The 14,436-nt window shown below is 34.7% G+C and overlaps 2 protein-coding genes across 2 annotated transcripts; both read right to left on the minus strand.

Annotated features, from left to right (window-relative positions):
* Positions 1-302: 302 nt before the first annotated feature.
* On the minus strand, positions 303-2,250 carry LOC130720988 (uncharacterized). The gene is made up of 5 exons (XM_057571715.1): positions 2,120-2,250; positions 1,357-1,545; positions 924-1,314; positions 723-818; positions 303-665 (listed from the first exon to the last, which is right to left on the minus strand). Exons 1-5 carry the CDS (start codon positions 2,248-2,250, stop codon positions 303-305), a joined length of 1,170 nt encoding a protein of 389 aa, XP_057427698.1.
* A 6,837-nt stretch (positions 2,251-9,087) lies between these two features.
* Positions 9,088-10,679, minus strand: LOC130729639 (F-box/kelch-repeat protein At3g23880-like). The gene has a single exon (XM_057581449.1). The coding sequence runs from the start codon at positions 10,632-10,634 to the stop codon at positions 9,276-9,278; it is 1,359 nt and encodes a 452-aa protein (XP_057437432.1). The 5' UTR covers positions 10,635-10,679; the 3' UTR covers positions 9,088-9,275.
* Positions 10,680-14,436: the final 3,757 nt, after the last annotated feature.

The following is a 14,436-nucleotide window of genomic DNA, read 5'->3' on the forward strand; positions in this document are numbered from 1 at the left end:
TATTTCACATTTTTATTTAATTTTATATTTTTGTTTTTATGATTACATAAAATTACAATTATCGATTTAAATTAAATTAAAACAATAAACACTTAACAATTTATTTTTTTTTTAAATATAAACTATAATTTTTTTTTCTTAACTTAAAATGCAAGACAACAAACTAAACATACAAGAATTTATTTTATTTTCTTAAAATAAAATGCAAGACAACAAACTAAGCACACAATAACTTAAAATGCAAGACAACAAACTAAGCACACAACACACAAATAACGTAATTAGTACGATACAAATCATCTTCAATCCTGAGACATTCCAAACTTTGCCCAGATGTGCTTCACTAGATCTGCTTGCAGTTCGTGATGGACATTTGAATCACGCAACTCGGATCTAGCACGCACATGATTTGCAAAAGCGGGTAACACCTCGGTCGAGTATGGTTGCTGTGTACTAGATCCACCTTCCCCAGATTGCTCAAAATCGGTCCAACGTTGAGCATATGAATCTCGTTCATCCTCAACAATCATATTATGTAATATGATGCATGACCTCATAATGATACTCAAATCATCTATGTCCCACAAGCGAGCTGGTTCACGGATGATTTTAAAACGAGCTTGAAGAACTCCAAATGCACGTTCGATGTCCTTCCGACATCCCTCCTGAACTTTTGCAAATAACTTATCGGGTTCACTTTGAGGAAGTCTAATCGTTTTGACGAAAGTTGGATAAGAAGGATAGATACCATCGGCTAGATAGTATGCCATATTATAGGGATGTTGATTCACAAAAAAATTCACAGCTGGAGCCTTTCCCTGTTCCACGTCATCAAACACTGGTGATCGATCTAGAACGTTTATGTCGTTCAACGTTCCAGGACATCCAAAAAAGGCATGTCAGATCCATAGATCATGAGATGCAACTGCTTCAAGAATAACTGTTGTGGTTCTCTTATCCCCTCTAGTAAATTGACCTTCCCATGCTTTAGGACAATTTTTCCACTCCCAGTGCATGCAGTCAATACTCCCGATCATGCCTGGGAACCCCTGTATGTCACTAGCATGTAGTATTCTTTGCAGGTCTTCTTGGGTTGGTGCTCTCAGGTACTGTTGCTCATACAATCGTATGATTCCTTTACAGAATCTACGTAAACACTCCAATGATGTAGTACCTCCAATTTTGATGTACTCATCGACCGCATCTACTGCCACACCATATGCTAACATTCGCATTGCTGTGGTACATTTTGCTAAGGGTGATATACCTTGTTTATTGGCTGCATCAACGCGTTGGGTGAAGTGGTTATCACTACTTGAAAGGTCATCAACGATTCGAAGGAAAAGATGTTTTTGCACCCGGTACCGTCGACGAAACATTGCATCGTCATATGTAGGCTCATTGGCAAAGTAGTCGTCAATTAGCCTTTGGTTTGCCGCTGCATGATCCCTACCGAGATATTTTCTACTACGAGGTGCAATATCTTCTCGAATTTTTCTTCGACGCTCTCTAAATCGGTTGAGTACATAAGCTTCTTCAATTTGACTATTTTGAATGTATGCTGCAAGATCAAAATGACAATCAGATGAATCCATTTTTTGTGAAATTTGAAGTAGATTGAACGAGATTTGGGATATTGGTACATCAATGGATCTATGAGTCCATATATATAAGTACATTGAATGGTGATTGAGTGCCGGATTTGAAATAATTTATCAACTAGAGTTAAATATCGGAAAAGGACAAGATTCGAATTGAGTGGTACATATTCAAACACAGTTATCCGAAAATTATTAAAGGCAAACACTACTGACTTGACACCGCTGGCAAATTATTAAAGCAAACACTACAGACTTGACGCCACTGGCGGATTTGAAATAAGTTATCAACCAGAGTTAATTATCGGAAAAGGACAATATTCGAATTGAGTGGTACATATTCAAACACAGTTACCCATACATTAAAGCAAACATTACATACTTGTCACCACTTGAAAATTATTAAAGCAAACATTAAAGCAAACACTACAGACTTCACACCACTGACAAGTTTGACCGAATACAGACAAAGACTCGTTTGAAATTAATTTCCAAATAGTTCTTTGGACAACTGCTCTAACAGCTCTTTCTTACGGTCATTGAGATGCTCTTCCGAAGTTAGCCTTAGATACATACTAATTTTCTTAGCATTAGTCTTCTCTTTCATCGCATTAGTTTTCTCTTTAATCAATTTGTTAGCCTCTGCTTGCATCGATGCTATCTTGTCCAATCGTTCAAGCTCTTTCTCCTTGAATTGGATGTAAGAATCTCACTCTTTGTCCACCTCCTCGTAGGCATCTTCTTTAATTTTCTTTTTACTCTTTTTTTAGTTGTCTCCCTACCCATTGGACGAGGAATTGATCCTATAGAGTTTGAGCCACTTGCATCACTGTCGTGTGATCTCTTAGATCCACTACTTCTCGAGCCAGTATTTTCTCCTACCTGACTACGAAAACGTGGTTGATCACGGAGAGCGCGCCATTTTTCCATCAAAGTAAATTGACCAATCTTCCCACTTGCGAATAATTCCTGCGCTCTTGCGATAACATCATCCTCCGACCAACCGCTTTGTTGCTCACGCTTAGCGCTATCATAAGCGCCAATCCATTTACCCAGTCTTGTGTTCATATAATTCCAACGGTTTCGGCAGGCAACACAATCGCGCAGAGGATCGAATGAGCAATGCTCATTACAATACTCAGCAATGTCTCTCCAAAATGTTTCTCCTTTCTGGTTTCTTCCGACAACACTGCTTGTTCCACAATTAATCCACCCACTAATTAGCACTAGATTTTGTGCAGTGTTTCATGCGGGTGAAGGGGCTTTTTTGCTCTTAGGAGTGACTTCATTGACTTCATTATCAGCTGACCCGCCACCAAGATTGACTTGTGTTGAAAATTCCGGAAATTCCGGTACATCAACACTCGAAAAATTTTCATGAACCACTGGCATATAACCACTAGACTGGGGTGTTTGAGATGAATATCTCACAGATCCATAAGATGAATGAAAGTTTGGAACAAATGATGACTGGTTAAAATTTTGTATGTTTTGAGGAGGTTGGTTCGAATATTGATTTGGATCTGGATAATAGTTTGGATTTTGAGGACGTTGGTTGGAGAATTGATGTGGGACTTGATAATAGTTTGGATTTTGAGGACGTTGGTTGGAGAATTGATGTGGGACTTGATAATTGGTAGGATTTTGAGGACGTTGGTAAGAAATTTGATTTGGATCTCCATAGTTGTTGGGATTTTGGTTGTAAAATGGGTTGTTTGAAGAATTCTGAGTGTTGAAATGGTGATTGTTGGGATCCATTTCAAAATAAATGCTAATAGATAGATAAATAAGATGGTGAGAGAGATAATAAGATGGTGAAAAACTTGGTTTTTTTTTTCTGTGTCCAAATCAAACGAACCAAGTCTCTATTTATAGAGAAAAAAAAATCATGAATTTTGGTATAATTGTTTTTTCTAGAAAATATTTTTTTGATGAAATAATTGAGTTCAAAAGATAAGGGTAAAAGAAATCTGGCGAACCAATCAGATCAGGACACGTGTCACCTCCCTCTCTCCAGCTGCGTTTTCTCTCTCCTCCTAGCCGGTTCCACGCCCCTTGTCGGTGCGTGTTGCACACGCGCCTAGCTGGGCCTCTCAGAGGGCGCCACGCAGTGGCGGAACTTCAACCAAATTTTTGAGGGAGCTAAAGTATAATTAAGACACATTGCACTTGTTACTGTCATGTCATCTTATTTGAATTCTCAAGTGTCAACTCATTTCATCATCTTATTAGAAGTCTTATTACACAGAAACAAACCATGTTAACCAAAAGTAAAAATTAAATTCCAATTTTAACTTCATTATAGAATATTTAAATATGGAAGAAAAGCTTAAAATCACCACATTCAATTAACACTAGGTCACTAGCTATTCTCATCACATAGAAACATAATTCACGTTGACCAAGTTACAATTTTCAATTTCAATCTTCACATAATGCATTGATACTGCCTTAACAATTGCATAGATATGATTTAGCATTGTGAACATCAATTCCAACACAAAATGAAATTCTGTAAAGTGTAAATACATGCATATAATTAGTGGCTAAAGTTATAGTACAATGATACCTGCTGTATTACTAGTAATTACATAAAGCCACGTACAACTCAAAGGTATATAATATTAATTAAGATATGTATATGTTATTTTGAAAAGAAAAATACTTGGAGGAGCTACAGCTCCCTACAGTCCACACAAAGGTCCGCTACTGGCGCCACGTGGCGTCCCTCTCTCCTCTCAACAATGTTGAGAATTCTCAACAAACCGGCCATCCCTCTCTCCTCTCAACAAACCTCAACAACCATTGGATGCCCTCAACAATCCCCAACACTCCTCAACATCAATCCTCAACATCCATTGCTCATGGTCTAAGAGCAAGTTACTGTTATGAAATAATAAATGGTTCACAACTTGGGCACAATATTAGCATATTCACTACGACTTACTTAATTTTTGTAATTGTAAATTGGAAACATAAATTTCACACCTAAGGATTGATTTCTTGATGTTCCTCTCCTCAACTAATATGTCACTCAGTTCTTAGTTTCTTACCACTTGAACTATCTGTATTTAGAGACACTTAACTTTTGTGTAAAATACATTAAGCAATTAAAATAAATTGCATCCCTCAAGGATTAAACTTGGATCTCCCACACTCAATCAATATGTATCAAACTCTTACCGCTTGAGTTATCATTCGGGACAAAGATCATTTAATCTTTATATTAAATGCATTAAATAAAAATTTAAAAACTGAATAAAAAACATACCTTCGTTGTATTGTTCATGATATTAATTATTAAAAAATTATTTTAGGATATTTAAAATTAAATTTTAATACTATTTAATTTGTAATTGTTGATTACCACTTGGAATTTCTTAAATAATAAAAATACTTAAAATGACAACATGAATAGTAACATTTGGAGTCTTCATCAAAAACGCGTCGAGGTGTTAGGGACAGCACAGAGCTATGGTGCAGGCACAATGTTTATGGCGAAGATTCAAGCAATAAAATTCGGCTTACAACACGGATGGGACCTGGGGCATTGAAAGATCATCTGCTACACTGATTGTGCCCACGCGGTTGCTGAGCTGCAATCTGAAACAAGCGTGGACCAGTTCTGGGCAAGGGAGTTAATCATGCGGGTGAGGAGGATGATGAGATGGGACTGACATGTGTCCATGGTGAATTTACCACGAGAACGCAATACATTTGTAGATATGCTTGCTCGCCAAGCAGTGAGAGATGGTGGTCCGTGTCATGTCTGGAATCAACCGCCTTCGAGCTTGATCCCATTTATTGCATGATGCAGTAATGTAGTTTGTTTGTTTCTTTTCTTTCCTCTTAACCAAAAAAAATTAGCTAATAATAATTTTTAATATTTATATCTAATTGTAAAATTTTCTAATTTATTATATATTAAAATTAAGATCAATATTATTTACTTTTAATTATTAATCACAAATTAAGGAAATTTTAAAAAAATAACAAGGTTTATTATCACTTTTGTGCAAACAGGGTCCCTTAATTTTTGGTATTGATCTCAGACTGTTCAATTTTGAATATCTGACTTATAATTGCCGTTCGCCAACAATATCCACTATCGTTTAACTTGTGTACTTGACTCATCAATATGAAATAATGGTTAAACAAATCAAATTTGAATTTGTCTTAATTTATAAATAAGATTGAACAATGTTAGGAAACTTAATAATCGTAATGAAAAAATTTATGAAGTTTCTATAATAGTAAAGATTTAGATAACTGATTTTGCAATTGTGTCAATTAATATCAATTTGTTGTCATCGTTTTAGGAAATCATCATTTTCAAATTTGTTGAATCTAGAATTTATCTTAATTAAAGTAAGATTGAATAATGTTAGGAAGCTTAATAATTGTAGTTACCAAATTGAGTCCAAATTTACAAAGTTTATATAATAATAAAGATTGAAATCAATGATTTTCTAATCGTATCAATCTATATCAATTAGTTATCATCATTTTCAAAATTTTAAAATATTTATGACATAAAATAACATTTTGAAATATTTGTTATTATGTAAAAAATATGCATAGAAATATCATCAGGTTACTAATTAGTATGAGAAAAAGTAAAGTCAAACCACCTAAAGATTGGGAGGGTGCCACCAAGAGGAGCCGCCTCTTTTTTGTTTTGAAAATAAATTATAGTATAAATTTTTTAAAATATCTTCGATTTTGATTATAAATACATGTTACTAAGTTATACATGTTCAGCAACTGAATATGATTGTTGTAAGCAATTATTTGACTTATGAAATTTCGAAATTTCTAAAACAAGAAATTAGGTAATTGCTTAAAAGATTATGAATAAGAAAATAATATTGGTATTGATCTCACATATAACTACCGTTCTCAAGCAATTTTCACTATCGTTTGACTTGTTAGTTGTCTCATCAATAGACAATAATGGTTAATCAAATCGAATTTAAATTTTTCTTTATTTATAAATGAGATGCCATGATATTAGGAAACTTAATATTCATAATGAAAATATTTATGAAGTTTCTATAATAGTAAAGATTGAGATCAACGATTTTGCAATTGTGTCAATTTATATCAATTTGTTATCATTGTTTTAGGAAATTTTCTTTTTCAAATTTGTTGAATTTCTCTTAATTTATGTAAGATTGAATAATGTTTAGAAGCTTAATAAGCTACCTCAGGTAGCATATAGCTTAAAGTTTAAAGCTTATTGAACTTATTCTTTTTTTTTATCTTTCTCATTTTAATAAAAAATTATCATTACCCTTTTTATATTTACAAAAACACTCAAATATAATTATTTTTATTTTAAAATAATCACTATTCAATTCTTAATATAAAATTTGAAAAAATATTTTGTTAATTTAGAAAAATATAAGCTCACTTTATTAAATTATGGGATTCTATTTAAATTAATAAAAATAAAAAACGAAAATAAATTAAAAATTAATAATATATTTTTTAGAAGATAAATAATTTGAAGTAAATTAAAATATTTATAGTGTTAATTATTTTAATATCACATATATATATATATATATATATATATATATATATTGATGGGTAAATAAAGTAATGTTAAATGTAAAAAGAATTACACAAGTGTGCCCTTTTATGTTATTTCACAATTTCAGCTTGTTCAACATCTAAGTTTGCCAAACACTTTTTTTTAATGAGGTAGCTTTTCAACTATCAGCTTTCAGTTTTCAACTAGCCTATCAACTTTAAGCTAGTTTATAAGCTTTCAGCTAGCTTTTCAGTTTTCATCTAACTTATCAGCTAGGCATGCCAAACATATCCTAAGTCCTAAATAGATTTTTGGTCCCTGAAATTGTAAAGGGAATCAAATTAGGTTCCTGAACAATTTTTCTTTCAAATGTAATCCTTAAAAAAATTAATCAAATTAAGTCATTTTGCTCAATTTTGACCGGCCAATAGTCTAGTAGCGAACCTAGTCAGCTGAGGATGACCACGCGAACTTTTTTTCATCAATTTTAATCCCTATAAATTTCTGAAATTATATTTCAGTCCCTCTTCTTCCACCATCATCTTCTTCCTCTTCCACCTTCATCCAGTGGCAGACCTACCACAGGGCTTGGTAGGTCCAATGCCCTGGCTCAAACTAAAAAAAAATACAAATTTCTTTGGACTAGGTAGGTTTTTTGGCCCAAAAAAAATTAGAGAAAAGGCAAATTTATAAGGAAATGCAAAGTTTAGGGTCTTAACCATAAAATTTGCCTAGACTTCTTAAAATTTCTAGTTTCGCCACTGCCTTCATCTTCTTGAGTACTAAATGTACTCATCAGTAGAAAGTTGAAGATCCAATAACTTGTTAGCAACTTTTCTGTACTTTGACTCTGGTAGTTTATAATCTTTTAAAGAGATTCATCAATTACAGCTGAAGCAGGAGCAGAATATATTTGCTTACATTTTCCTATGAGCAAATTAACACTTTCACCCATCAAAACAGAAGATTGAGCAGTTGACCAGGGCAGGCTTGGCAAGCAAAATATCTTTTGAGTGTTTTCAGATGACAAAGCCAAACTTGACCGTGGTGCCTCCAATCTTAAAGAGTTCAATGAGCCCTCAAGAGTTAGAAGACCCTTCTTCTCTACCATCTAAATGCATCAAAGAGAACATAGAAAAGCAACCAAAAGATCTTATACTCCATCCGTTCCTAATTATTTTTTTTTTTGAAAAATAAAGGATTGTATATTATTATCCACAAAAAACACCCATAAGGACAAACCCTTATGGAGCAAGGAAAAGCCCAATAAAAAGCGAGGCACCCCGACAAGCAAACAAAAACCCCAAAAAGCCGAAAAACCCCCATCCAAGACAAAAGCAAGGACACCCTAGGACTAACCAACAACACCCGAGAGACACAAACAAAAAATCAAGTTTTGAAGTGTTCTTCATAAACCTTCTCCAACCCTCGAATAGCTTCAAAATCGCTTCCCTCAAACTCTAACCCCAAGACTTTTCCAACAAGCCACGTCTTTTTCGACCGCGTGAAGTAACGCCCACCACTACCATGATCCGCACCCGACAACGACAAGGGAGAAGAAGAGAGAGCTACCTCAAGATCACCCCGACCCTCCTCACACGCCGAGGGCCGAGCACAGTTCCTCCGGCAAGCAGGGGGATCCTTTTTAGGACGCTCACGCCGAGCGCCATCCGTTCCTAATTATAAGACATAGTTTTACATTTTTAATGTTCCTAAATATAAAACCTTTTTACAATAATCTAGGAAAAAGTATTGTATTTTTTCATATATACCCCTTACATTAATTGTGTGTTTTCATTTCCAAGATTTTAATTACCACCTACCATTAATGCAATGGTTACTAGTGAAAGAAAATGACAAAGAGTACATATGAAAGAATGTATGATTTTTTTTTTTAAAAACTACATTTAAAAATGTTCCACAAAAAAACCTTTTGAAGAACAACAAAAATAGTGATAGTCAACTACAAAAAATAACCATTAGTGGTTGATTGGTTGAAATGGTACAAGCTAGCCTAGTTTCGTTGAACAAAGTCTCTATTCTTATGGAGAAAAATTGTTGGAAAAGGTAGCAACCAAGATATATAGACATTTTCCACTTAGAAGATACATGTGGAAACAAAACATATAACCAATGCATCATTACATTTTGAGGAATGTCTTCATCTTCTGTGACAAACTAACTAAATAATTCCTTGGCTGATTTGGTAGAAGGTCTGGAACCGAGGAACACGAAACAAACTGCCCACTAAACTCATTTCCTCTGTGCAGTGAAACAAGGCTTTCCATGTATCTTGTAGCTCTTAATGATTCACACATTCCATAAACCTGAAGATCCTTTATTTGTTTCGAGTTGTGTACTAATCCTTCATTGTCTTCAATTGAACCGAAATGGTGGCTTCCATAAAACCCCACCAACTTGTAAATCACTTCTCTATGTCCAACAGAGTATTGTTTCATCCAAGAACCTTCGTCACAATGATCTTTCATTACCCACACGTCAAAGCCTTTCACATCTCCTCTTACAGGGTGGACAATGACACCAAGTGTGCTAGTTGTGTTAAAGGGTGTCAGAGTTGCGGAAGCTTCCCCTGAAGAATCACGAATTCTAGGTACTTTAATTTTTCTGAAGACTTCGGTGACCATGTCAAATGCAAGAACAACATCCTGTTTTTCGCCACACTCATCAACAAAACCCCACCAGTGACAACAATTGTTCACATAAGTACACACTTGAGAAGAACCCCAAATTTCAAAGGGAAGTGGGAGAGCTGCATCAAGGTTTCTCCAAGAGTTGGAATTGAGGCTGTATAACTCTGCTGTCCAATGCCCATTTTGTCGTTCTGCTTTCTCAAACCAGAGGTCCTTGATCACAACAACTTTGTAGTCATTGGTTTTGGGGTCAAACCCAAACCCAGCATAATTTGTGAGAGAATAAGTTTTCTGTGGAGAAGAAGTACTCAAGTTCGATGCAGGCAAAGCCTTGAGCTGTCTCAAAGAAGGGTTCATCAGGACATTTGGGCTGCCTTTTAAATAGTATATGCCATTGCAAGGGCCCATGATTTCTGTCCAGTATTGGCGGTCAGAATTGTATTCAGAGGGAGGGTTTAGAAGTTCAGAGGAAACATGGGGATGATTGACACTAGAAGAAAGCAATGAAATGCAAGTTTTGAGGCTTGAAAGAAAGGGTCTTCTTATGACAAACAGAGGCTCTTGTTGGTGCTTGAGATTGTTGTAGAAAGCATAGTAATTGGTAGCAAAATAAGGATCAGATATGAGATTGAACCAGGATTTGCAAACAGATTTGCATTTCACCAAATCTTTAGCTGGCAACCGTGAGAGGATGTTTGATACCAATTCACTTGGCAACTGCTCCATGCTTGCAATCTCTTTTTTTGGTCTTGGAACTCTGAACAATGTCAATTTGAAAGCCTGAATTTTCTGCATCTTGCTTGGGATGGCCAAAAATAAAAGAAAGGAAAGAAAGCAATAGAAAATCATGGTAATGTAATAATGTTTGTTATTTTGGTTGGCTTTGGATTTGTTGATGTGGTATTGCATTTGAATATGTGACGGTTATATATAAAGGTTGCTATGTCTGATATAAATATTAAAATAAGGATCAATATAATGCAGTGAGTGAGAAGTCCAACTTTATCAACCAGGAGCAAAGTAGCACACTTCACGCTTTTTTCTTAATAAACGTGTTCTTCTGATTATTTTTTCTCCTACGAAGTGAGGACGTGCCATGTGATGGTCCTACATGGTGGTCTCTGTTTGTCTGTAGTGGTAATCTTCACGTGCAGTTTGCACTTTTTATAGGGTTATGATATACATACATACACGGATACACCCCTTTCCGGTTTTCATCTCTATTTTATTTATCGGGTAAATGGTCACTTTAGTCCTTGAAAGTGTCAACCGACTTCACATTCGTCCCTGAATGAATTTTATTCTGCTCGTGGTCCCCCAAAGTGGCAAACGTCCGTCACTTTAGTCCTTGACGTTAAAAAACACTAACAGACGTTAACAAATTCCTTTTTTTAAAACTGAAAAATCATTTAATTAAACTAGAATAACAACAGAACTAAAAATCTAATTAATTAAAACATAAAAGTGCAATTAAGATTCAAAATAACCTTCTTCACCATTTCTTCTCCTCCCCCACCTCCAATCACCCCATACCTCTTTCAACCCAGAAATAGTCAACAATACTATGCTTCATGGGCAATAATACTCAGCTTTTAAGCCATGAAAAGAACAAGAGGAGCAACAATGTAAGTTACTAATCTTGTACCTCCACTTAAACCACAACGTGCAAGAATTCTTCAGCAAACCAAGAGAACAAAAACCCCTAAATACCAAGTGATCAATTTGCACCTCAAAACCTCTCGGCAAAACGGAAAAAGAATGCACCAAGCTTGACACCAACACCATAAGACCTGGGAAAAGCATAATTAGCAGTTTCAAACTTCTTCAAAACCACAATCAAAAATTAGGTTCCACTCTTTCCTTCTTCCACTAAAATTCATCTTCTTCCCAACCAGATCCCAGATTCAAAATCCTTTTCTTCACTGTTTCCTTCACCCCATCTCCACTCATCCCCCAATATCCCGGAAATAACAATCTTGAAGAGAAGAGTGTGAGCAGCGACTGACCGCAATCGTCCTCCGCCACCACCGCACACGCCACCATGACTTTTTCCTCTGGAGTCTGGCCCCACCTTTCCCCCAGAAACGCGCTCCACCCTCTGCTCACTCGTCCTCTCAACCTCAAAACCCTCCTCCTCTCAACCTCAACCAAAATGGGTTACGGTGTAGATCTGGTTTTGAGATCTGAGTTTCAAGGTTTCATATGGGTTTGAAGGTGAAACTCATATTCAAACATAAACCCAGAACAACTGGTCCCAGATCGAGAGCGAAAGAGAGAAAGGTGTAGGAATGTGCTTGTACGTTGTGCCTGTGTGATTTTGAAGATAAACCCACCTGCAATTGTTGATTTTGTATGAAAGGTGTGAACTTTGGTGGTGGCAGAAGCATGGGTTTTGGGGGGTTTAGATGGTGAGAGAGAAATACAGATGCAGAGACATAAACAGGTGAGTGGGAGGGAACATAAACAGAGTTGAGGATGAAGATGAATGGTTGAGGATAAGGGTTCTGAATTTAAGTGAAGATGATGGGAGAGGATAATGACCTGATGAAGATGATAGGATGAAGGTGTTTTTTTTAACGTGTTGATATGGTGAAGTTGGTGATTGATGGATTGAAGAAGAAGATGAAAGAAAAAAGAAGTAAGCTGAAGAAGATGAGAAGGAGAATAGGATTCAATTTTTTAGTTAATTTGTTTTTTTAAATTTAAATTAATGATTTCCAGGTAAAAAAAAATAAAAAAAAGGAATATGTTAACGTCTGTTAGTGTTTTTTAACGTCAAGGACTAAAGTGACGGACGTTTGCCACTTTGGGGGACCGCGAGCTGAATAAAATTCATTCGAGGACGAATGTGAAGTCGGTTGACACTTTCAAGGACCAAAGTGAACATTTACCCTTTATTTATCTATTTCTCTCTTTTTTATTAATCAAATCACTTATCACATCTTAATTTTCTCTCTAATTTCTTTATATTTCTCTCTTCTTCCATCTTTCCACACTTTAAAAATGAGATGTAACGATATAATTATTCGTTTTTATATGAACCTAACCGAAATAGCATGTTGTGTATTTTCGTTTGTTGTGTATGTTGTTTTTTTTTTGTGAGAGTCAATGCAAATGTGATTTTACGTATTTTCATGTAGTAATGATGAAGTAATTGGTGCAATATGGCAGCATATTGACTTGTGAGATCGCGTGTGTGTCTGTTCTCGTCCTCTTGAGATTTGTGTGTTTGATACTCCCTCCGTTCCTATTTATAAGAATCAAATGAAGGGTGTAGTTTGATTCTTTTTATAAGAACCAATTCAAATTTCAAGATGCATTAATTATTTTTTGCCAACAATACCCTCATTTAATAGAGGTTTCTCTTTCTTTCCACTATGCAACTCATTAATGATAAATAGAAATTAAAAAAAATAAGTTGGGTTAGTTTTGGAAAGTTGAGATAAATTTGAATAAATTTAATACTATCAACCACTTTCTTAAGGGGTGTGAAATGTTAGTTTGGTTCTTATAAATAGGAACGGAGGTAGTATTTTTTATATTGAGTTGGAGAACCTGACCTCTTCTTGTGGGACTCATTTTTAGTTTGTTAGGGCTTAGTTGATTACAATTCTCAAAAAATATTTTCTGTTTTAAAAAATTTGTTCGTTTTCGAAAACAGTTGTTAATTTCAGTTTTAAAACTAAAACATCAGAACAGGTAAAAAATGTTTTTTGTTTTAGTTTTTTGTTTTCATATTACAATTTTTTTAAGATTGGAAAACATCTAATTAAAACAAGAGATTAATTTCTATGCACCGACAGTGTAAAAAGTTTTACACAATCATTCAATCACAACCTTCCATTTTCTATTTTAGATATTATTAAATTTAAAATTAATTGTGAGCTAACAAAATGAAGGGATATATGTGATTGATTGATGGTGTAAAACTTATTTACACCGTCAGTGCATATAAATTAATCTCTTAAAACAATTTTTCTTAAAAAACAGTTTTTAAATACAATTTTTGAAAACATGATAATTGTACCGTTAGATCTAATCATTAATTGTTTAATTAAAAGTGGCTATGTGACTATGGAATTGTTTTAACTTTTAATTTTGACTATTCATTATTAAATGTAGAAATTAATTTCTATGCACCGACGGTGTAAATAAGTTTTACACCATCATTCGATTACATCCCTCCATTTTGTTATCTCACAATTAAATTTGAATTTAATAATATCTAAAATAGAAAAATTGAAGGTTGTGATTGAATGATGGTGTAAAACTTTTTATTTAATGTCATATAAAAGCATATTTTTCATACCATATATACCCTTAATTTTTTAAAAATAAATAAGTTTAATATTGTTATATGACGAGGTGACAATATTTGAATAATTAGGCACTTTCCTGGATACGGCATGTTGCGTATGTTCATATAATGCAGGATTTGATACGATCCAAATTCCTAAGAATCAAAATCCTTCTAGAAGAGAAATACTCAAATATATCACTTCGATCTCTAAACCCTTCATCATTCATCTCACCTTGATTGAGCACACACCATTTGATGTGTCCCTAGCTCTTTAGCACTTGAGCTATCCTTTGAGAACATGAGTTATTCTTCGGGGACATAAGCTATCCTTCGGGCACTTGAGAGACACGC

Source organism: Lotus japonicus, chromosome 1 (genome assembly GCF_012489685.1).
Source record: "Lotus japonicus ecotype B-129 chromosome 1, LjGifu_v1.2".
NCBI lineage: Eukaryota > Viridiplantae > Streptophyta > Magnoliopsida > Fabales > Fabaceae > Lotus > Lotus japonicus.

Coding starts and splice junctions, on each gene's coding strand:
- LOC130720988 (XM_057571715.1), bottom strand. CDS start 2,250: ATGCAAGCAGAGGCTAACAAATTGATTAAAGAGAAAACTAATGCGATG. Junction 819..923: donor CAGTTATTCTTGAAGCAGTT/GCATCTCATGAT, acceptor GACGTGGAACAG/GGAAAGGCTCCAGCTGTGAA. Junction 666..722: donor ATCCTTCTTATCCAACTTTC/GTCAAAACGATT, acceptor GCAAAAGTTCAG/GAGGGATGTCGGAAGGACAT.
- LOC130729639 (XM_057581449.1), bottom strand. CDS start 10,634: ATGATTTTCTATTGCTTTCTTTCCTTTCTTTTATTTTTGGCCATCCCA.